The sequence below is a fragment of the Monodelphis domestica genome, chromosome 4 (assembly GCF_027887165.1).
Source record: "Monodelphis domestica isolate mMonDom1 chromosome 4, mMonDom1.pri, whole genome shotgun sequence".
NCBI lineage: Eukaryota > Metazoa > Chordata > Mammalia > Didelphimorphia > Didelphidae > Monodelphis > Monodelphis domestica.
In genome coordinates this window covers 339,213,746-339,237,797 of record NC_077230.1, presented here as the reverse complement: position 1 = coordinate 339,237,797, position 24,052 = coordinate 339,213,746, and the positions used below count along the sequence as shown (strand labels likewise).

The 24,052-nt window shown below is 39.9% G+C and overlaps 1 protein-coding gene and 1 non-coding gene across 8 annotated transcripts in view; both read left to right on the top strand.

The window, feature by feature from the left end:
* Window positions 1-24,052, top strand: part of USP35 (ubiquitin specific peptidase 35) — a 77,426-nt gene that overhangs the window by 23,987 nt on the left and 29,387 nt on the right. For all 7 annotated transcript variants that reach the window (XM_056794920.1, XM_056794918.1, XM_056794917.1 and 4 more), the window contains 2 exons: window positions 2,550-2,685; window positions 9,182-9,311. In XM_056794920.1, coding sequence (XP_056650898.1) covers window positions 2,550-2,685; window positions 9,182-9,311 — 266 coding nt within the window. The remainder of the gene's footprint in view (window positions 1-2,549; window positions 2,686-9,181; window positions 9,312-24,052) is intronic.
* On the top strand, window positions 3,330-3,433 carry LOC130454167 (U6 spliceosomal RNA). Its single transcript, XR_008911840.1, has one exon. It is a non-coding gene; the product is annotated as a U6 spliceosomal RNA (small nuclear RNA).

The following is a 24,052-nucleotide window of genomic DNA, read 5'->3' as shown; positions in this document are numbered from 1 at the left end:
GTGTGTGTGTGTGTATGTGTGTATCCTGGCATTAAACATACACCATAGAACGGCAGAGCTTTAGAGGACTACCTAGTCTAGCCTCCTCCCATCTTGTCATTTTATAGATTTGGAAACCGAGGTTTTCCAAGTTCCCAGTGTGTTAGCCCTGGGACTAGGACCCAGATCTCCTGCCTGGACTCAGAGCTCTTTCTCTAGAGCCACTCACAATAGATAAATGTGACCCTGTTCCAACCTCCCCATACTATACACGGAGGGGCACACGTGCCCTTTGTTGGCCATCACAAGCATCTGAGTAATTTGGGGGTGGGGAAGGTCTAGAATGACAATTTTATTGACACGGGCAATCTCTAGTGTAGAAACTCCTTCTACCAATCAATGAAGGTGGACAAATATGTATAATCAATTAATTAAAAGCATTGATTAAATGCTTTGTACATACCAGACACTATGTTAAATGCTGAGGATTCAAAGAAAGGGAAAGAAAAAGCCTGCCCTCTAGGGACTCCCAATCTATCGCAAGTAAATAAATACAGATAAGATGGAAATAACCCTGGCTGGGGAAGGCTTTAGTAGATGGGAATGGTGAAGAGGAGGTCCATGAAGGATTGCCTGCACAAAGAGAGAATTGGCTGAGGCCCTGAACTTTTTTTTTTTTTTGGAATGCCAAATAATTTATACTTTAGAATGGAGAGGGAAGAGTTTCAAGGATGTCGTTCACCAGCTGTGTGTGATCTTAAGGATCCAATGCCGTAGGGCGTCAGTGTGGGACACACATTTTGCAGCTTTCTCCTAGATCTAGGGTGAGCTCCTCCACCCTGTCCTCTCCAGTCTTAAAAGATGGTGATCCCCGGCGCATTAGGTTAGTGTCATTTCACAATGGTCCCTTCATCGTCTGCTGACTCCTAGAGTTGCGATGAGGGAGAATTGCTCAGTAAAGCTTAAAGAGCCTTGGCTGCCATCACTTTTTTGTTGCTGTGAGTTTGTTTTTTACGTTTTAAAATATTTTTATCTTTTATTTTTTGGAATATGTTTGAGCCAATTTAGTAACAACAACCTCCGGTCCTTATAAAATTGTAGGTTTACACAACTTTTATAACTTGTTTATTGGGGAGAATTTAGCTGCATCACTGGTGTTCCTGACAAAAGAAAGTGGATGGGCGAGGGGAGCCCCATCTGAATTATTCCATCAATCAAGCTTCTGGCCCCAGTGCTCTTGAACCATGGGGTTCAGGAGGTGGCTCATGCGTGTGGAGAGAGGTTCAGGCTCTGGCCTGGCCCCCAGGGCCCGTGGGTCTGGTTTGATGGGGACGTAGAGGGAGGCCTACCCCCTCGTCCCTCGTGCCTAGGCAGAGCGCAGATACATGAGCCACATACCTCTACAGCACATGCAAAGCCAGAGCCTCCACTCAAGTCGAGCCGAGCCGCCCAACATGAGGGAGACCAAAGAAAGGCCAACATGTACACCCAGACCCAAGCTCTGCACCCAGCTTCTCAGCCGTACAAACAGGCATCGGCACAAGCGCACAATGCACTCATTTTGCTGAGCTGATTTCAAGGAATGGCAGCCTCTGTGACTGAATTTGGAGTGTGTGTGTGTGTGTGTGTGTGTGTGTGTGTGTGTGTTTGCACTATATAGACACATAATCATAAAGCATATCCTTACGCTACACCCACTTCCATAGTCCCCTTCTCCCCCATCTTCATCCCTGGGGTTTGCCTCCTCTGTGATTGTGAGGCAGGTAGGTAGAGGTGGACTTGGAGTCAGGAAAAAGAGTGTAAATTCTGCCTCAGAACCTTAGAAGCTCATCTGTAAAATGGGGGCAGCTAGTGGATTGAGAGCCAGGTGTAGATATGGGAGGTTCTGGGTTCAAATGTGGCCTCAGATCCTGTGTGATCCTAGGCAAGTTAAATGGGGGTTAAGCCACCCCCATTGCCTAGCCCTAAGCTTTTAAGATAGGGGTTAAAAATAAAATAAAATAAAATGGGGCTAATAATAGTACCTACCTCTCAGGATTGCCATGAGGAGTGGAGATGAGAATTCCTGAGTTCTGATCTGGCTTCAGATACTTCCTGGCAGTGTGACCCTGGGCAAGTCACTAAATCCCCATTTTCTAGCCTGAGCTTCTAAGGTAGAATGTAAGGGTTTAAAATAAAATAAAATAAAATAAAATAAAATAAAATAAAATAAAATAGGGATGATAATAACGGTACCCCCGCTCCCAGAGCTACCACAAGTATCAAACAAGATAACACATATAAAGTACTTTACAAACCTACAAGCATGATAGAAAATATTTATTAAGCAGGTTCTGTATGCAAGGCATTCACTTATTGCATTAGGGGAAACGGACACAAAGTCAGAAGTGGAAAACAATGTCTACCCTCAAGGAGCTTACACTCTTCCTGACTTGCCTTAAAGTTTGCTCCTTTGGCTACCCAGCAGTTGGGGAGCAGGAATGGGGGGTGGCAGGGGGGATATGGGCGAGGAAATGGGATGGATGCCTCTGCCTCAGCCATTTAGCTCTGGTTTCTGCCTTGATCCCCAGAGGAGCAGGAGCCTCCCTCCAATGCCCTGGCCAGCGTCGTCCAGTACGTGCCCCTGGAGCTCATGGACGGGGTGATCAGGAACCTCACCAATGACGATAGCATCACAGATGCCCAGATGATGACAGCTATCAGCAGGTAGGAGGTGGCAGCAGCAGGGAAGGGGGGGCGAGGATGGCTGCTTCACTGACCTTTAGGAAGAGGGAGGACTTTCTGAACTTTGTGGGGAGGGGGGAGACTATCAGGAGGGCAGCGTTTGTTGTTGTTTTTTTCTCTTGGCAGGTGGCCCCAGCTCCCTGGGTTCAGGAGAATCAGGGGCTAGTCACAACTTGGTCACTTACTGGTTGTATAACCTTGGGCGAGTCACCTTTCCTCTCTAGGACCCTATTTCCCCTTCTGTAAAATGAGAGCATCCAGATGATCCTTAAGGTCTCTTCCAGCACTGACATTCTTGGGGTCCATGATTCTATTTTGCCCCTCTGGTGTGAGGCCAATCTGGGATGAGAAATTTCTCACTGACCAAAGCTTGTCTAAGACTAGATTCTGAATAAGATGAGATTGAATTTCCCTATTTTCTTTAGGTCGCTGCCCAGGGCCTTCCTAACAGAACAGATGGCCCCTTACACAGCTCCTTGGTACCTGAAAATTAGGTTTTGCTCTGTCGGTGACTATTTGTCCTAAAACTTGTCGGATAATTTTCGGCTAGTACCAAGAGACCCCTTAGATCTCCTTGTCCTGTTCTTTGTATTTTTGCTCTTTCATGAGCAGAACAGAAAGATCAGATAACTGCCATAACATGTATATGAAAACTAGAACAACTGAGAGAAGGAAAGCATGGTCCCTGGGCGATGATGGCATCCAAATTTATGAAATGTTCAATATTTTTTAAACTTGGTGTCCACTGGGCTTTTGCTTTTCTACCTTTGATCTCCTTGGGGAATGTGTCTTACAGTGGGAGCATTGATTGGGTCAGTTACTTTTTCTTTTTTTTGTCACTTTTTCTTGCATATTTCTAGATTATTTTCCAGAATGGTTGGACCAAGCTTCAGCTGCACCAACAGTATATGTGTGTACCTGTCCTCCCACAGCCCCTCCAATACTGCCTGTTGGCACTTTTGTCTTTGGCAATTTGCTGAGAGAGGCAAAACTTCAGAATTGCTCTAAGTAACATTTCTCTTCTGATCAGTGACTTGGATCATTTAAAATATAGTCATAGCCAGCTTGTAATTCTTCTTTTGAAAAGTGATTCATATCCTTTGACTACTTATCTTCTAGAGAAACTCTTTGCCTTACATATTTGTGCTGATTCTGTCTTTGATATCAGACTTTAATCAGTGATGTTTGATAGAAAATTGCATTTTTTCTCTACTTAATGATTTCTCCTTTTATTTGAACTGCTTTGATTCATGCCAAAGCTTTCAAATTTTATGTCATCAAAACTGTCTTGTGTGATTTCCTCTCTTCTTTGTTTGGTTAGGAATTCTTCCTGCAGCCGTATTTTGAAAGGTGCCTTTTGATTTTTTCTAGTGATATTTTCTATATTTGTATGAAGCAGCATGGCATAATATATAAAGAACTGGCCTCAGGGTCAGGTGCCACCTCTTTGAGACCCTGGGCAAGTCATTTCACCTCTGCCTCAGTTTCTTTCTCTGCAAAATGGGGATAATAATAGGATAGGATAGGATAATAATAATAGGATAGGATAATAATAATAATAAGGATTAAATGAGACAGAGTATGGAGAAGGAGGGATTCACTTCTACCTGGGATGATAGTAATGAGAGGAAGGGTAGCTATTTAAATTATATATATTATTCCATTTGATCTTTATGACCCTGGGTTGTAGATATTATTACCACCATTTTATAGACATGGAAACAGAGCCTGAGAAAGTTTGTGAATTGCCGAGTCTGGAAAGCTGGATTTCTACCCTGGATATCTTGTTCCCATTTGTACCCAAGATATCTCCTTGAATTCTGACTTTTTTCTTCTGCACTTCAGAATTTAAGCAGGGCCTTCATGGGTGGTTAGGTTTTCAATAAGTAGAGAGAGAGAAAAGAGGGAATGATGCAGAGAGGTAGGAAAGGTCAGAATGTGTTTGGGGAAAAGCAAATAGTCTAGTTCAGCTGAAACGTGGAAAGGAAAATGCTGGAGATGAATCTAGAAAGGCTGAACTCTGAAGGGTCTTGAAAGCCAGGTGGCTTGTGTACATCCCTGCCTGGACCCCACCTTTTAGCAAGCCCCCAGTCCTGCCCCTAGATGTTTCCCTCTTTTAACCTGGTCCTCCCATAGAGTTGGTGGTGGCGTTTTTTTGTTTTGTTTTGTTTTGTTTTTAATGATGTTGTAGATCAGATTTTTGTATGGGAAGAAAGGAGGAACTGGATGACCTCTGAGGACTCTTCCAATGAAAATGTGTCGATCTCTTTCTCCCCACTCTTCCCCAAGCTGTGTGGCCTGAGCAGGGATGGGGACTTCCCCAGATAGGTAGAGTAGAGGTATGTGTACCTGACGCATCACAGGCTCATTTCCCTAAGGGGGTGCCCATGCTTGGCTCCATCCTGAGCTTCATCTAAGAGCTGATAGAGCTAAACAGGAGCCCCACTTTATTAGCCCCTCTTCTTCTGGATGTCATATAGAGGCAGAATGAGCAGATTCCTCAGACTTCTGGGGAAATAGAGTGATTTCCCTCTCCCTTATGTTGCCCCAGTAAAGTAATTAAGTATTCTCAGGGGCCGAGTGCAGAGTTTGAGAAAATGCCTTAAAAGCTATTGGCAGGGGTTCAAGTTCAAGTCAGACTACCTCCAGAGACCAGAGCAAGGGATGGAGAGAAGGGAGAAGTAGACATAGGAGAAGAGATGATGAACAGTGAGTCAATGCCAGGTCTGAGGCCATGTCTTGGGGCTGGCATCAGCCTCAAATCTGGCGTGGGATCCTATTCCATTATGGCTCTGCCTGCCTTTGACTTGCAGAAATGAACCCTATGCAGGGGCTCTGACTACCACAGGAAGAAGCAGGGAGAGACAGGGGGAGGAAAGGTTCGATTTGCCACCTGTCTATGGAATGTTGGAAGCATAGAATCTTAATATCCCAGAATCATAAACTAGTACTATGTCAGAAATGTATTCATTATCTATTAGAAATAGACTCACAGATTCCTGGAATCTTACAAACTTTAGAAAAACAAACCCAAAAAGGGCTTTCTAGACCTTGAAACATTGTAAATTTTATAATTAGAAATTTTAAAATATTCATCGAGTCTTAGAAACATACTCGTAGAATCATAGAAACACAGATTGTCATTAAATATTTACTAAGCATTTACTATGGGCCAAGCACTGGGATAGGCACTGGAAATATAAAAGACTGAAAGAAAATAAACCCTGCCCTCCGGGAGCTCATGTTCTATCAGGGAAATGGTGTTAGTGATACATCGAATCTTGAAAATTTAGAATCTTAAAATAATAGAATTTCACTGCTGAAAGGAAGGGATTTCTTCTGGAGCATCCCTAATAAATGGTGTCTGGTCTTTGCTTGAATAAATCTACAGGCTCATTAGGATCATAGCTTTAGAGTTGAAAGGGATCTCAGAGGCCATCTAATTCAGACCTTCACATTTTGCAGATGAGGAAACTGAGGCCATGGAGGTCAAATGACTCGCTCAGTGGTCACACAGTTGGTAAATACTAGAGCTTGAGGCTCCTTGATCCTAAATCCAATGCTCTTTTCAGGCTCAGTACTGCCCCTCCAGAAGGTCCATTGGTCAGCTACTCTTGAACAACTGTTTTGGGCAGAGTCAAATAAGACAAAAGATCTGTAACTCTCAGGGAGCTGGTATGCTGCCTGGAGAGAAAGAGAATCAAAATGAACTCCTGTACTGTCAGGCCATTAATCCACAAATATTTATTGAATGGCTACTTAGTTTGTTCAACGAGGGGGAGAGAAAAAGGCAGAGTATGTAATATAAAGGAAAAATTCTAGATTGAGTCAGGAACCCTGAGTTCCGGCCCTAACTGCCACTAAACTCCTTGTTCATGTTGGCCTAGTCTCTTTGGACCTCAGCTTCCTCATCTATAAATTGAAGGAATTCTTAACTTTTTTTTGGTTATAGTTTTTTTTTTTAAGACAAAAAAGCCCATGCACCCTTTCTCAGAATCATTTTTTAACATGCATAAAATAAAATGCATAGGATTATGATGGAGATCATTATATAAAAATATGTAAAAAATATTTTTAAATATTTAATTTAAATGCTTAATTTGTATTTTCAACATTTAATTTTGAATATTTATTTCTTTTAATTTTATCTATTATATTTAAATATTTTATTTATTTTAATGTTTATATTTAAATATATATTATTAATAGAATTTATTCACAAATTCCAACCCCTTCCCACCCACCCCCACATCACAGATATTGTCCAGGAGACAGACATGTTCATGCTTGGGTCTACTCATTTCACTGTTCATTATCCCTTATAGTTCTTTCCAAGTTTTTTTAAAAATTAGCCTGCTCATCCCTTCTTATGGAGCAGTAGTATTCCATCACAATCATATATCGCAATTTGTTGAGCCATTCCCCAGTTGATAGGTGTTCCCTTGATTTCCAGTTCTTTGCCACCACAAAGAGAGCCACTATACATATTTTGGAACATATTGGTTCTTTTCCTCTTTCCCTAATCTCTTTGGGAAGTAGACTGGCTCTAAGGATATACACAGTTTTGTAACTCTAATGTAATTTCAAATTGCTCTCCAAAATGGTTACATCAGTGCACAGCTCCACCAACAGTGTATTAGTCTCCTCATTTTTCCATGTAAATATATTAATTTAAAAAAAATTTTAACACTAGTTCATGGGCCCTAGGTTAAGAACCTCTGTATTAGATTTCATTTCTTACAATTGGTGCATCTTATTTACATTTTGAGTTTCTATTATGTGCTGAAATAATTGATTCATAGAATTTTAGTGCTAGAAGAGACCTTAAAAGTCAACTGGGGCAGCTAGGTGGCTCAGTGGATTGAGAGCCAGGCCCAGAGATAGAAGATCCTGGATTCAAATGTGGCCTCAGACATTTCCTAGCTGTGTGACCTTGGGTAAATCACTAACCCCAATTTGTTTAGACCTACAGTGCTTCTGTGTTGGAACCAATAGATAGTAATGATTCTAAGATGGAAGATAAGAGTTTAAAAAAAAGTCAACTAGTCCATGACAACACAAAATAAAATAAACTGAACCAGGAAAACAATATACACAATGACTACATCAATGAAAGCATAACTCCAAAACAAAATTGAATGCTGTTGCTTCATTATAAAAAATTAGCCCCAAAGAAGAGATGGATATAAGAAGGAATTTCCACTCTACCAAAATCACCCTGTTTCTTTATAGAGTAGGGAACTATAGATCTGGAAAACAACCTATAGTGTGAGACATTTTTGACATGTCGGTTAATTGTGCTCAATTTCTTTCTTTCACTCTCTTTTATTTTTAGTTATAAGGGATGGTCCTCTGGGAAGGGCAGGGTTGGGGTGGGGGTGGAGAAGAGCTACAATGAGGATGAAGGCGACGTGAGAACAACCAAAAAAATTTTTTTAAACCTACTATTCCAACCTCCCACAATTTACCCAGGAAGAAACTGATGACTCGAGAGGGGAAGCAGCTTGCCCAAAGCTGCACAGTGAGTTAGTGGCTCTGTCAGGACTAGAGATCAGGTCTTCTGACTCTTTAATCTAATATTTTCTTGTGCATAACAACATGGGAGATACAGAGATGATTTAGACACTAACCCTACCTTCAAGCAGCTCACAGTCCAGAACGGGAGATAAGACATGGACACAGATAAGTATGATTGGAGGCAGACAGTATTCAGTGCCTGCTGTATGTAGAGCACTATTTGGTACTAGGGGGATAATGAGATAAATATGTACAAATTGCCGGGTGAAGTTAAAGGGAGGAGAGCTCCCTTCTGTTTGGGAGGATCAGGGGAGGCTCCAATGTAAAGCCCCACCAGCTTAATCCCCTGTGTAGTGACCCCACTGGTAATATTGGGGAGAGCTCACATTCACTTAGTGTACAAAGGTCTGCTCTCCTGTCCCCTCTTTTACGGAGGAGGTGCAAGTATTATAATCTCCATTTTTCAGAGGAGGGAATTAGAGCTCAGAGAAGTTGGTTGATTTGCCCAAGATCTCATAGCTAAGTCATTGCTGGAGCCAGGATTCTAAACTGAGCCTTTGGCATCGAGGCTTATGCTCTCTCTACTGTATCATGCTGCAGAACTGGTTTCCTGGGGGCTAAGAGCATGTTTTGGGATGACCCAGCCTCTCTCAGGGCAGTGACCTGGAAGATTGGGACCTGGCATGGTGAGGAGCTGGCAACTAGCGGGGTGTGGTGTGACCTCTTCAGTGGGTCTAGACCCTAGAGTTTGGGGGAGGGGGCAGTGGAGTGGATGGAATAGCCCCTGTACTGGAGAGGACATAAGGGGTACACCTGAACCAACGACCTTTACCCTCCTCGACTGGCCGTGGAGTTAGAACTAACCATAGACAAGAGTTGATGGCTGCCTGGATGATACCCAACCACTGACCTGTGCCTTTTTTTTCTTTCCTTTTAATTTAAACTCTCCTGACTCTTTTAGGATGATCGACTGGGTGTGTTGGCCCCTGGGGAAAAACATAGACAAGTGGATCATCACGTTGCTAAAGGGCCTAGCAGCTGTTAAGAAGTTCAGCATTTTGATTGAAGTCTCTCTCTCCAAAATAGAGAAGGTCAGCACCCATTCCAAACTCGCTCTTAGGACCTGGGCCAAAAAGCCCAGCACGTGGAGGCCTGGGGAAACTAGGGCCATTGACGCAGAAATGGACGTGGCCTTGACAGACTCCATAGTGAGGAGCAGTGTGGGTCAGTGAGAAGACTGGGCTGGGAGTCAGGGGACAGGGGCTAGCTCCCTGTGTGATTTGGGGCAAGTCATTTCCTTGGCTCTCCTTACCTTTGAAATGAGAGAAGGTCGGATTAGATTGTCTCTAAGCTCCCTTACAGTTCTCATGCTCTATGATCTAATATTCCTCCCAGCTCTGACCTTGTGTCCTAAGGTGCTTCCCAGCTCTAACATTTTGTTTCTGAAGGTCCCCTTTAGCTCTGGCATTCCGTGTTCTAAGTTGCCTCCCAAGCGCTGATGTTTTATGTTCTAAGAGCCCTCCCAGCTCTGACATTCTGGGTTCTAAGGTCCCTCCAAGCTCTGATGTTCTGTGTTCTAAGAGCCCTCCCAGTTCTAACATTCTGGGTTTTAAGGTCCTTCCTAAGCTCTGACATTCTATGTTCTAAGAGCCCTCCCAGCTCTGATATTCTCTGACTTCTAAAGTCCATCCCAATTCTGACATTCTCTATTCTAAGCTCCCTTCCAGCTCTGACATCCTGTATTCTTAGAACCCTCCCAGCTCTGACATTCTATGATCTAAGGCCCCTTCCAACTCTAACATTGTGTGTTCAGTGTTCTACATTCTGTAGTCTAAGATTTCCTTCAAGTTCTAACGTTCTATATTAGATCCTATACAAAACTCTTTGTTCACTATGGGGTATAGAAAGATAAATATGACACGGACCTTATTGTGAAGGAACTTCTAGTCAAATGGGAAAGATATGTACAGAAGGGAGTGATGAAGTACAAAGGGAGGTCTCTTCTAGCTCTAACATTCTTTGTTCTATGCTCTCTTCCTGTTCTGACTTTCTGTGTTCTAACAGTCTCTATTTCTAAGGTTTCATCCAGTTCTAGTATCCTTTGAGTCTGTGAGCTATCCATTAAACAGCTGTGTGCACAGAGGCACCTTTGGCACTGAGGGGGAGGTGGAGTCCAGTAAGATAAAGTCCACTCCTCACTCTCCGGACTTCTCCACCTCCCTGCCAGCAGCCTTCTCACCCTGGTGATGCCTCCACCCTGCGGCTCTCTCTTCTGATTGGTGAGTCTCTGGCCCAGTCCACCATTCCATGAGGTGCCCAGGCCATGCTTACTTCACTGCTGACTCCACTCCTTACTCTCTGGACTTCACCTCCTCATTAGCAGCCTTGTTCCCCTTTCTTCACTACTACCCCTCCCAATTTTCCAACTCCCCATTATTGTTGTCTTCTTCCATTAGAATGTAAGCTCCTCAAGGGTAAGGACTGACTTATTTGTAGCCCCAGCACTTAGCACAGTGCCTGACACATAGTAAATGGTTAATAAATGCTTATGCTTTTTTTCTCTCTTTTTTCTCTTTACCTGTCCTATTTTCTTCCCCCTCTCTTTCCTTTTTTCTCTTCCTTCATTTCTTTCATTTTCTTTCTTTATTCCTTTCTTCTTTTTCTTTCTTTTTTACTCCCTCTCTTCTTTCCTCTTCCTTCCATTTTCTTCCTTCCTTCCTTCCTTCCTTCCTTCCTTCCTTCCTTCCTTCCTTCCTTCCTTCCTTCCTTCCTTCCTTCCTTCTTTCCATTGTCTTCCTTTCTTCTTTCCACTTCCTTCCTTCCTTTCTTCCTTTCTTCCTTCCTTCCTTCCTTCCTTCCTTCCTTCCTTCCTTCCTTCCTTCCTTCCTTCTTTCCATTTTCTTCCTTCCTTCTTTCCACTTCCTTCCTTCCTTCCTTCCTTCCACTTCCTTCCTTCCTTCCTTCCTTCCTTCCTTCCTTCCTTCCTTCCTTCCTTCCTTCCTTCCTTCCTTCCTTCCTTCCTTCCTTCCTTCCTTCCTTCCACTTTTTATCTATCTTGTCTATCTGTATTTCTATCTATCTATCTATCTATCTATCTATCTATCTATCTTATCTATCTATCTATCTATCTATCTGTCTATCTATCTATCTATCTTATCTATCTTATCTATCTATCTATCTATCTATCTATCTATCTATCTATCTATCTATCTATCTATCTCAGCCCTCAAGGATCTTACAATTTAGTAGAGTGGCAAGGATTTAGACATAACATTCCCCAGAAGGTCCCCCACTCAGTCTGAAACTGCTAACCTGGGATTCCCTTCAGGGTAGATTCCATGGGAACAGGGAACAAGTACAAACTTTGAGGTCTCCAACCTATAAGCTAGTCCTGAAACTTGGGGTTCATCAGATCCCACTAGACCACAAGTTTGGGATTCCTAAATTCCATGTTGACAGTTCCAGTATGAGCTAGGATATGATGCAGGCTTTTAAAGTGGGACTCATTATTATGAAAACTCTGAGAAAAAAATAATACTTTAACCTGGAATTGATCAATGAAGGCATTTTAGAAGTGATGGCCAGAACAGGCTTATTTAAAACTACCCAAGAGCTGTGGAGACCTCCAGGTTGAGAAACTATTAAGAAGTGATTCTAGACCAATTGGGTACCATTTCAAAACAACTCCTTACATGTGGCCTCTTCACCCTGCTGGAGTTCCCCCGATCCCTCATCTTTGTGTTGGCCATCACTCAGGTCAGTTTCATACATAAATATCACATGTTACAACATATAAACATGAATTCATATTGATGAATACTCTGTGTTCTGTCAATGAATCTTCACTTCTACTTCATCATAAAATGGAGGTGATCACAGTCTCCATCTCCACACTGTACAAGGTCTACTAGGTTCTCCAAAGGTAGAAAGGCTTTGGGATTGTGCTGCTGCTCATATCTGTTGTCCAAAGACTGACCTGGCTAAAATGTGGACCACTGGAGATGAAGTTTTTTGATAGTAGTAATCCATGAAGAAATAGAGGTAAATGAAATCATCACCAAAATGGGAGCAGTGGCAACAGCAAGGAAATCACTGAAAGAGCCTTCAGAGTGTATTAAATCTAACCCAAATGCATGTAGAATCTCCCTTACAACCAGTGGTCATCTAGCCTCCAGTTCAAGCCCTCCAGTGATGGGGTATGGCCACACACTCATTTCCCTTTTGTAAGCTTCTAATTGTTTTGCAATTAGGATGAAATTTCTGTATATTGAGCCTAAGTTTTCCTCTCTTTAAAATGCCCATTTCTCCTAGCAGATTCCTTCTGAACACTGCTTCTCTTAATGTCCCCTGAGGTTGTCTTAGCTTTTTTGGCTCCTATCATGACTCATATTGATATTGAGCTTAGGGTCTTTTTCATAGAACTACTGCCTCATCAAATTTTTGCCATTTTGTACTTTAGAGGCAGTGTAGCTTAGTAGGAGAAGCCCTGAAGCTGGAGTCAGGAGAAGCCTCCTTTAGAATCCTGTTCCTGACCCTCAGCTTCAAGGCCATGGGCAAGTCACATTTTCTCAGAGTTTCAGTTTCCTCATTTGTAAAATGGGAATAATCATGCCTGAGAGTGTAATATTAGATAATGTATGTAAAGTACTTTGTAAACTATAAACACTAGTCATTCTTATTGTGCAATTGGGTTTAACCCCCCCCCAATGGCTTTTCATTTGTCATGACTATCACCTGTGACATATACTGTCTGTGTGGTCATTGGTATGTTATGTATCTTCTCTGTATTCTAGTCAGCTTTCTAAGGCTATAAGTTATCAACAAATTGGCAGTCTACATTGTTGGAGCAAGTCAACATACCAGGAATTCCCTACACCAATGAAATTGCCTTGTAGGCCTTTAGATATTCTATCTGTCGTCTTATCTATGTATCTATGATCTATCAACTATCTAACTATCTGTTCATCTTCCTATCTATCAACTAACTGCCTATCCATCTACCTATCAACTATCTCTCTATCTACTTGTCATCCATCTACCTAGCTACCTATCCACATACCTACCATCCATCTATCATCTACCTATCTTCCCATCTACCCATCTCTCCATGTATCATCATCCAGCTCTCTTTTTTTTAGATTCTAGCTTATTAAATATTATTAGATCTTATCTTTCTAACCTGTAGAAATGTTTTTGTACCCTGTTGTCCAAAAGTAAGCTGTCCCTTCTAGCTTCTCGTCATCTGTAAACGTGATAGGTATGGCATCTATAACTTCTCCAAGGCATTGATAAAAGTATTGAACAATAGAGGACAAGAATAGATTCCTTGATGACTTTATTAGTCTTTTTTCACATTGATACCAATCCATTAACTACCATTCTTTAGGTAAAGGTTATTCAAATTTACCTACCTATATTCTCCTTTTGCTCTTATCTTTACATGATATTTATAGGACTAGAATGAGACACCTTGCCAAATGGCAAGTTTATTAAGTCTGTGACATTCCATAATCAAAAGGATCTAGAAACCCTGTCAAAAAAGGAATTAAAATTAGTCTGACATGTCCAATTTTTCATAAAGTTCTCATTCTTTGAGATTCCTACTCCCCTTTCTAAAAACCATACACAACTCCACTAATAATACTTCCAGGAATTTTGCTAGGAATTGAAGTCAGGTTCACCAGTCTGTGGTTTTAAGACTACATAGTCTTCTATCTTTTTGAAAATGGAGACAGAATTTGCCTGGCAATGGCTTCATGACACTTTTTTCCATTTCCAGGTTTTTCAAAGATCATGGATAGCAGCCCAAAGATCCTGTCTGTCAGTTCCTTTAGTATCCTAGGATATAGGTTATCTGGATTTTGTCTTCCATCTGCCATTTCCTTTAGTATCCTGGGATATAGATTATCTGGATTTTGCCTTTTGAACTCCATCTTGGTTTCAACTCCCTGTTAATTTTTTTGGTCTTTCTTCTCCAGCGAGATGATTTCTGGGCAAAGAAAATAAAGCCATAAGTGTTGAATAGTTTTCTTGATTTTATGACAAAAGTCAATGGCAAAAAGTCCATCCATATTGAACAGTGAAAGTCCTAGCCTTCTTTAATCTTCATCTTGTTCCCAAAATAGTTACTGAAGCCCTTTTCCTTGGCTTCAGCATTCTTCTCAGTCTGGCTTATTCTGAACTCTGGTGCTTCTTACAATACCTTTTGTATTCTTTTGTTATTCTTTTATATTCTTTTGTTACTAGCCCTTGATTTAAAGGTGTCTTGTAAAAATCCAACTTGACCAATGAGTTCATTTCCTTTGCATCTATGTCAGTCTCTTTAATAATTCTCCCTTTTTTCTCCCTGTTTGGAATAATTTCTTTTCCTGCTTAGGGAATTTTACTCTTGAGCATGTCCCATCTTTTGTGGACTGACTTTCTTAGTAGGCAAGAGTCATTTTATCTCACCAATTTTTTATTCAAATTTTTTTTCCTCTCCAACTAGAGGGAGTGAGACTATACTTGGTTTTCCAGACTCTATCATGAATTCTAAAATCGATCAGTCACTTCCTTCTAAGATATCCCACACGTTTCCTGCAACAAAATTATTTATCATCACCAGAGCCTCCATCTTTTCAAGAATAAAATAATCATTCAGGCAATTTAAGAATTTGTTAGTTTTTCTGCTTTTGTCAGAGATAATGCTCTAGTAAATGTTTAAGAAGTTGAGTCATTACTACATCATGATTCAGTATGAGATTTATTAACTGTTTCTTGAACCCCTCATCTATTTCTGCCTTTTGTCCAGTTGATATTTTACAGTATGAATGCCATAGTAGTATTGGTTCTATTTTTTCCCATTAGTTATCCAAATCTCTACTCTGCTTCCCACTGCCTCTTGTTCATGAAATTTTCTTACAAGTGAAACCTTTTGAATAAGGGAGCATGAGTAACACAAAAATCAAGGAATTTATAGCACGTAAAAAGGTTTTTTAAATTTGTAAATAAAGCACACACAAAAGAAAATATAAATAGTATATGAACTTCTGTAGTCTTGGCACTTCTACATAATTTGTTGACAAACAAATTAGAAGTCAGAAGGAATTTATTAAGTACCTATGGTGTGCCAGGCACTTTGCTAAGCACTGGGGATTTAAAGGGAGGCAAAAACAGTCCCTGCCCTCAAGAAAGTCACAATCTAAAGGGGGATACAATGTGCAAGCAACTATATACAGACAAGAACTAATGGGATAAATTGGAGATGATTTCAGATGGAATCAAGACTTTACCTAGTAATTAAACTCAATTTAATATTATCAACACCTACAACATACTAAACCCTGTGCTCTGTGTTAGAGAAAACAAGATGACTAGGACTCAGACCCTGTTTTAAAAGAACTTACCTTCATAAAACTATGATAGAAGAGAGCTTAAGAACTGAGTAAAGAAAGGGGTCAGGCAGAATGTTATGACAAATTTAAGGAGAGAGACACTACTTTCACTTGGAGTAAAGAGGGGGAGAGTTAGAAAGGCATATTGAATGAGTAAAGAAACATTTTATTAAGCATATGCTATGTGCCAGGCACTGTACTAAGCCCCAAAGGGAGACATTTCTTATCTTCAAGGACCTTATACTCTAATTGTGCGAAGTAACATGTGTAGGGGAGTAGTAATGATCCACCTGGGTAGTCACAAAGATGATAATGAAGCCATTGAACCCAACAAATGGGAAGTTGAAGAACATATCCCTTCTGGAAATAATTTTATTTATTAACTTGATTACCATTCTCAGAACTATTGGGATACCAATATGGTACACATATGGCAGCAAAGTAGAGGGTAAAGAAAGATGGCCAGAGTGGATGACTAGATGGGATGTACATCATGGCCTGGTCTGGGCTCGCCAGTCACAGTGGGCTATATGAGCTTGGGCTCACTAACTTCCTTTATGGAAAAGGTAACACATGAGCTGGCCCTTGAAGGAAGGATATAACCCAGGGATCTGGTGCTATTTCACATCTTTACCAATAACTTGGATAGAAGCATAGATTGCATCCTTCAGAAATTTGTAGATTATATCAAGATGGAAGGGATGGCTACCTTACTGGACAAAAGGGTTGGTATCCCAAAAGGGAGTGATGGCTACCACATTGGATGAACAGGGTCATGATCTTAAAGGAATGGATAATGTATGACAGTGTGGGGATCCCCAAAAGATCTTTGGACATGATAGAAAATTGGTGGAATTTATTGGATAAATGTAGTCATATACTTGAGTTCACAGAGTCAGTTTCCAAAAATATAAAGTGATTTAGACATGGCTAGAGAACAACTTGCTTGAAAAAGTATCTGAAGACAAGTGACTTAGTGGATAGAGGCCGGGAGACTGGGGGTTCTGGGTTCAGATCTAGCCTCTCAGACTCTTCCTAACTGTCTGACCTTGAGCAAGTCACTTAACCCCCATTGCCTAGCCTTTAACCCATCTTCTGCCTTTGAAATATTTGAAATCAATATAGTATTGATTCTAAGATGGAAGGTAAAAGTTTGTAAAAAAGAAAAAAAACAGATGAAGGGTTCTAGAGGACTAAAACTGAATAGAGGCAACAGTGTTGTATCATAGCTAAGAAAGCTAGATTGATCTTAGTCTACATCAAGATTGGCATGGTACCCAGCACCTGAATGGTTGCAATCTTGTTGTAATCCTCTACCCTAGTTAGGCTACATCTGGGATGTTGTGGTCATTTCTAGGTAGTACATTTTAGGAAGGATATTTGTAATCTGGAGACCATACCTTGGAGGGCCAACAAATTGATGAGCAGCCTTGAGTTCATAGAATATAAAATATAATATCCTTTCTGGGACTTTTTTCTTACCCTATATTAACACTTAAGGGTTGGTATCCCAAGAGGGATTATAGACTACTACTCTTCTCAGGGATCCAAGGATAACACCAAAAGATGGAGGCTTCTAACACTCATCAGCCTTCATTGAATAAGACTTAATTAGTATTTATGGAATGTATTTACTAAGTGGTTAAAATAAAGACAATTATTGCAAGAATATTTTCTCCTAAAACTAGGGATACACTCTTCCTTTGAACTCACAAGGTTCCTGGGGAGAGTGGAATCCAACTTGGTCATGAGGTCCTGGTTCTGGAAGCCATTTTTTTCCTTTGTAGAGTCCTCATGACTCTAGTCTCTGAGGATTAGAGCCTCTACTGGGACTGCAGATGATACTTCCTTGCTGTCACAAGTGGCTGCCCTCTTCATATCTAATGGTGCTTCCTTTGGTAGTCACAGCTACTGACTCTGGTCACCTGAGGGGCCGCTGATGGGAGCTCTGATCTCCCAAACTCTCCAAGTCACCTGGGCAGTCCTGTCTCTGGATACTTGCTTGTCTAATGTCACAAAAGAATAAACACAAAAGAAACGTGAGTGCCCTGTGCTTCAGGACACACCAGGGTGGAGTGGGAAATGGAGAAGCTACCCTTTGACTCCCTCAGGACATTAGTGTCAAGGCAGGGGATAGGAAGAACAGACAGGTAGTTCCTTTTTTCAGGAGACCTTTTTTTTTTGCCCTTGGTTTGTTCTACTCCGCTTCTGGCTGGATATATTGCCTCCTATTGGTTCAAATTCTCTAATAATAATAATAATAATTTCTCATGGTCAGTGGCTGAGGGCAGATCACTTTCAAAGAATATTTAGCCAATTAGTCAACCAGCAAGCATTTATTAATCCTCTAGACATTACGCTCAAGACTGGCAATAGAAATACAGAAGAGGAAGTCATTATTCACAAGTAACTTACATTCTAATGGGGGAGACAAGTTTTTATATAAGCACATACAGAATAAATAGAGAGAGAATTGGCTTCCAAAGACAATTGGACACTGCAAAGAGATAATTTTAGGCTTGATGTGAAGGAAGCTTTCCCAGCAGTATGAACTCTCTCAAAAGTGGAATGGCCCACCTTAGGAGGCAGAGGGTTTATTGTCACTGGAGGTCTTTGAACAAAGACTGGGTAATCACTTGTCGGTGATACAGTAGATGGAATTCTCATTCAGGAATGGGTTGGACAAGATGACCTCTGAGGCCCTTCCCAGCTCTGAAGTGCCAGTTCTGTAATTCTCATTGTAAGGAAAGGGCATTGTGTACTTTAAAATATTAAATGTGAATTGCTATTATAATATAATCCCAGTTATATTCATCTTAATAATCCTATAATTTTTGTTAATATAATTAGATCATAATGTAATTATTATAGAGACATGGTCCAGAGACACTTATTCTTTTATATTTAAAGAATATTCTACAGGCTGTTGCATAAGTAGATAAAGTGAGCTGGGTCTTTTTTTTTTAACTAAATAAAAGCATTGAAATATAAGCTCATTTTCTGAAGGTTCATTGAAAGTATCTTTGGGATCAGGCAGGACGTAGGGGGATGATATATTTTTTTTCCAGCCGCCACATGGTTTTCATGCTTTCTGCTAGGCCTCTGTGTTTTAAAACCTTTTTAACTCCACTTAGATTGGAGATTATTGAGTCTATTATATGATAAGGACTATTAAAAGTGGTGTTAAATGTTTATGGTTTAATGTTATGTTCAGGCAATTGTGGGTAACATTTCTCTCTGTAATAATGTTCCAATTCCAATACAGTTTATTTGTTGAATTCTCAAGAATATTTGGGGGCTTGTATTTGTAGTCTGTATATTCAGTGGTTAATGAAAGCAAGTTTCTAGTGTGTGATTCTTGATCATGTCTTTCTAGGACATTTTTAGCTACTAAACTGATTATAGTTATCATGCTGTCATTATTACCATAAAGATCATATCTTCATCTTTTAAATAGAGAAATAGTCTTCCGACAAGTTGTTTTCCTGTGTAAATACTTATTTACAGTGATACAATCTGTATATATCCTGAATGTACCTAGTTTGTATATTCTCTCCCTACTAGATTGTACGCTCCTTGAGGGCAGAAACTATTTGTTTTTTTTGTATCCCTGGTGCTTAGCACAGTGCTTAATGCTTGTTGCTATTATTTTTCATAAAGATGTTGATAAATCCTTTGTATAAAATATCTATCCATTCAATTGACTTAAATTTGAAGAGAGCACTGGCATTCTCACCTTTGCTAGTAGGTATACAGTGGATTGAGAGCCAAGGCCAAAAATGTGAAGACCTGGATTCAAATCTGGCCTCAGATAGGCCCCTTTCTTGTTGGGTGACCCTGGGCAAGTCACTTAACCCTCAATGCCTAGCCCTTACCACTCTTCTGCCTTGGAACCAAAATATAGTATTAATTCCAAGACAGAAGGTAAAAGTTTATTAAAAAAAAATTAGTGATGTCCTCTGTCAGGAAAGCTGGGATCATGGTTATGTTTGAGAGAAAGCTGGTTAACTGCTTTGTTAGTAATTAATTCACGCACCACTCTAAAACATTTGAACCAATGGATATTTCTTTTATCTAGCCTTTTGGCTTTCTAGTTTTGCAAAGAAAACAGTGTTACTTTCCTACCTTAATGTAACTACTCATTATAACAGTGTTGTAGAGCTCAAGCTTTCTGTTTTGTATTTGATCTGACTTGCTTTTTCATCATTTTTACTCTTATACAACACATACAGATGAGCAGAAATTATCCATATCCTTTTACTTTGGGGATTCTCTCTCCTTTGATTTATTTGTTCTCAAATCTCTCTAATATATTTTTTAGTCAATGTTGAGGTTTGTTTTGATATTTGCTCTGCCTCATTTATTTCTTGTCTCAACCTAGCTTTTTAGCTTTCAGTCTCAGTTATTGATTAGGGATACTGGGAATTCTTGCTATATTTTTATTTTCTATATCCCATTCCTCACATTTCTTTTTTGTTGTATTTAATTGAGCAATATGGTGGTCAAGGTTTTTATTGCATTTACAGACTAGCTGTCACTGTAAACTTCCAATGCTTCTTCCTTGGTCTTCAGTAAGTTTCTCAACTTGTTTCTGACATGGTGGTATCTACCTTTCTTCTTATGGTCTTTGCAATAGTAATGGTCTTGGTGTAGATTTTTATATAAGTCCTGGGCTCTTTTTATACTTTTAAATGTTGTGGAAGAATTTAATCATCCATGATGACTATAGCAAATGCAAACTTTTAAAAATTTTGTTTTTGTGTAGAGTATCTTAATGCTGTTAGATTCCCTTCTCTTGGTGAGTTCTACCTGAGGCCTCAATTTTGTGGATCTTGGTCAGAAAATCTCCTCTTGTCTGTCTGCTTTTCACTTTCTTTTAAAACATTTTTTTAATAATTTAATTTATTTTTTAAAAATGTTTTTCCAAGGTTACCTGATTCATGTTCTCTCCCTCCCCTCTTCCATCCCCTCTCCTTGAGCTGACAAGCAATTCCACTGGATTAGACATTTTATCACTCAAAACCTATTTCCATATTATTCATTTTTGTAATAGAGTAATCTTTTAAAATCAAACCCCCAAATCCTATACTCATATATAAAAGTGATAAATCATATGTTTTTCTTCTGTGTTTCTGCTCCCACAGTTCTTTCTCAGGATATGGATAGTGTTCTTTCTCATAAGTCCCTCAGAATTGTCCTGGCATTTGTGATGATTAAAATAGTGGGAGTCATGAACTGTTACAGATAAAATAGTGGTTGGCTTAAATTGTGACCGCAGAACATATGGTTTCAAGACAGTGTCTTGTTTTAAATCAAATATAAGGTGGTCGCCAGGGAAAAATTCCCAAATATTAAATATACTCAAGTCAGCTGGGTTTTATAGAGATTTTAATGAATACAAATGAGGAATTAATGAAAGAGAGAGAGAGAGAGAGAAAGGAAATAATGAGAAAAAGGGCTAGACCAACCTAGGTCAGCATGAGCCAGCCTAGGCTGAAAACCCTAAGAGAGAGATCAGTCAGTCTTTTATCCACTCACCACAAGATTTGTCCAAGCAAGATTCTAGTGTTCAAAGAGACACCAGCTGCCTCCTCCAATTCAGCTTTTCCCAGCTGAATCTCCCGAGACCTCCTTTTTGACCTCCTTTTAAAGGGAATTTTCTCCTATGTCACCTCCCCTAAGTTCTCACATCTACCAATCACAGTAGACGTTTTTCCAAAGGACAGACCATTCTTAATTCATACCTGAGTAGACTTAAGCTTTTCAGGTTCTTATAGAAATCAAGCAGCTCATCATGCCTTATAGCACTGCCTTTGACTTTCTGGACTACACCCAGTCCCTGGGATTTGGGTACCTTTTCTCCTCCCACCCCCAGATTTATAGCTCCTTTGGTCTGTTGTGCATTCTTTTTATTAGAATATAAGCTCCTTGGGGACAGGAACTGTTTTTCTCTTTGCTTGTATTTGTACACTGGTGCTTATCCTATAATTGACATCTCAAACATCCCAGATCAGTGCAACTCATCATACTTCTTTTCCTCTTAAAAACTATATTGTATGTCTGTATATTTGCCTAGCCTCCAGGCACATCTTGCATTTTGGTGATACCTTTTTTGTTTTTAAGTAGCACTCTTTGGAACAGACAGGAAGTGCAATGGATAGAGCACTAGGCTCAAATTTGCCCTTGGACAATTATTAGCCCTTTGACCCTAGGCAAGTCACCTAACCCCAATTTACCTTGTGTACTCATCTCTAAAAATGGGGACATACTAGAGAAGGAAATGCCAAACCACTCCAGTATCTTTGCCAAGAAAATCCCACAAAGAGTCAGACACAACTAAACAATAACATCCTTGAGTTGGTATTAAGTATTGATTTTTAATATTTCAGGTTATTCAGCTTTTCCCTCTTCAGGGAACCTCCTTTTCAGCCTTTCCTCTTATTTCATCCCATCTGAGTTTGTGAATGAATTTATTTATTATGATTGACCTGCACTGATCTACAACTTATGTTTGGGTGACTTGGAGCTGAGGATAACATGGGACAAAAAACAGAATAAAATCCTTGGCTATAGTTAGTTGATAAGATCTGTTTTCAGTTTTATTGTGATGGAATATTGGTGCAAAATGAAAATACTCATGTCTTTAAACCTTTCTTACACATTGATGATTACTTAAATGGTCAGTGACCTTTGCACTGAAGCATTTCTGTGGTAGGTTCTGGAGTCCTTGATTTGTTCTGTTGTATCTTGCCTTCTTGTGATATTAGAACACAAGGAGAGCTGCTTGTTCCTCTATCTGCTCTGTCACGTTGATCCCCATCAGAGCTTTAAGGAGGGCAAGACAGTAACTCTATGCTCACCCTTTTTCGATTCCTAGGAGCACTTGCATCACTTCACCTAGGAAACTAATCCATTCAGTAGTATCACCAGAACCTAGTGATCCAGTACTTTGGTGTTCTTGTCGGGATTTTAAAACTACCATAGTGGTTTCAGGACCTTGCTCTGACATTCTCTGATTCTGTAATTGTGAGAATAGAATAGAAACAGGCCTAGGACAAATCACATGCTACTGTGGTTTAAAAAAATATTTAATATTTTACAAGCAAATAAAATAATTACTTTTTTAATCAAATAAAAGTATGAGACTGGAAAGTAATCCTCTGTAAGGCTCACTGAAATTTTCCTTGGTACAATCCCAGGAACAGAAAGGACATCAGTGCTGAGAATTATATTCCCATATGATTTTTTAAAAAGCCCATACCTTCTGTCTTAGAATCAATGCCATGTATTGGTTCCAAAGCAGAAGAGTGCTAAGGACTAGGCAATGGGGATTAAATTGCCCAGGGTCAGACATCTAGGAAATATTTGAGGTCAAATTTGAACTCAGGACCCCCTATCTTCAGTTATGACTTTCAATCCACTGAACCACTTAGCTACCCCCACCCCTAAAATGATTTTGCTCTTCTCTACTATACCTCCATCTACCTTTGAAAACTTTTCATTCCATGTATTTTGGAGATTATAAGTATTTGGTAGGGTCATAGCCATTAAATATGTTCTCCCTAAGTTTTTGAGTTTTTATGAAGGTTATATCTAGGTAATTGTGGGGTAAAAGTTCAATTTGTGATAATGATCTAATTCCAGTACATTCTGTCAGTTGAGTTCTTGAGGATATCTTGAGGTCTTTGTTTCTAGTATGAGCATTTCTTGTCTGCCACTCCATAAAAGATATTGAGCTTCTGATGTAAAATTCTAACCACCAGAGAATGCCTTGCTAGGTGTTCAGAAAGAGCTAAATTCTTTCACTAGACCATGATGTGCTGCATTGCTTCTACCATTTCTTTGTATTGTGTTCATTGATCATTAAGTTTGGATCCCATAAGGATAACCCTTCTTTAATTTGTAATAGCAGCATCCTAGTTGGTCTTGAATTGCTATCATAATTCCATCATTTTCATAAACAATCCACATGACTCATCTGTTCCATGTTTCTTTGTCCATAGGCTGTTGGCCAAGTTTATTAGGATGGTGCCCACAGAAGGCCTTTTGATTCCATTCTTGATTTAAGCTGTTTCATGGCCTCTGCCTTTTTGTAGGTAAACCACTTTGTTTTTCACATTTGACAAGTCCATCTGTTACCAACATTTACTCTTCTTCTCATTACCATTTTCTCATCCTTTCCCACTTTTTTTCTGATGGAGTTCAGATAGAAATAGTCCTGAAAGAAGTTAGTATTCTGCTATTCTTTTGTATTTAGTGTTTTATGAATGATAGCACATATGGTTCCAGAAAAGTGTGTGATTTAGTTTTCCAGGATATATCAAGGTCTGCATTTTGAATAGAGGGATTTGTTGTCTGTTAATCCTAGAAGGAATGAAGGAAGGCTTTCAGGAAGAGACAACATATTATTTGAGCTTTGAGGGATCACATGTTTGACTGCCGTGTTGGTTACATGAAGG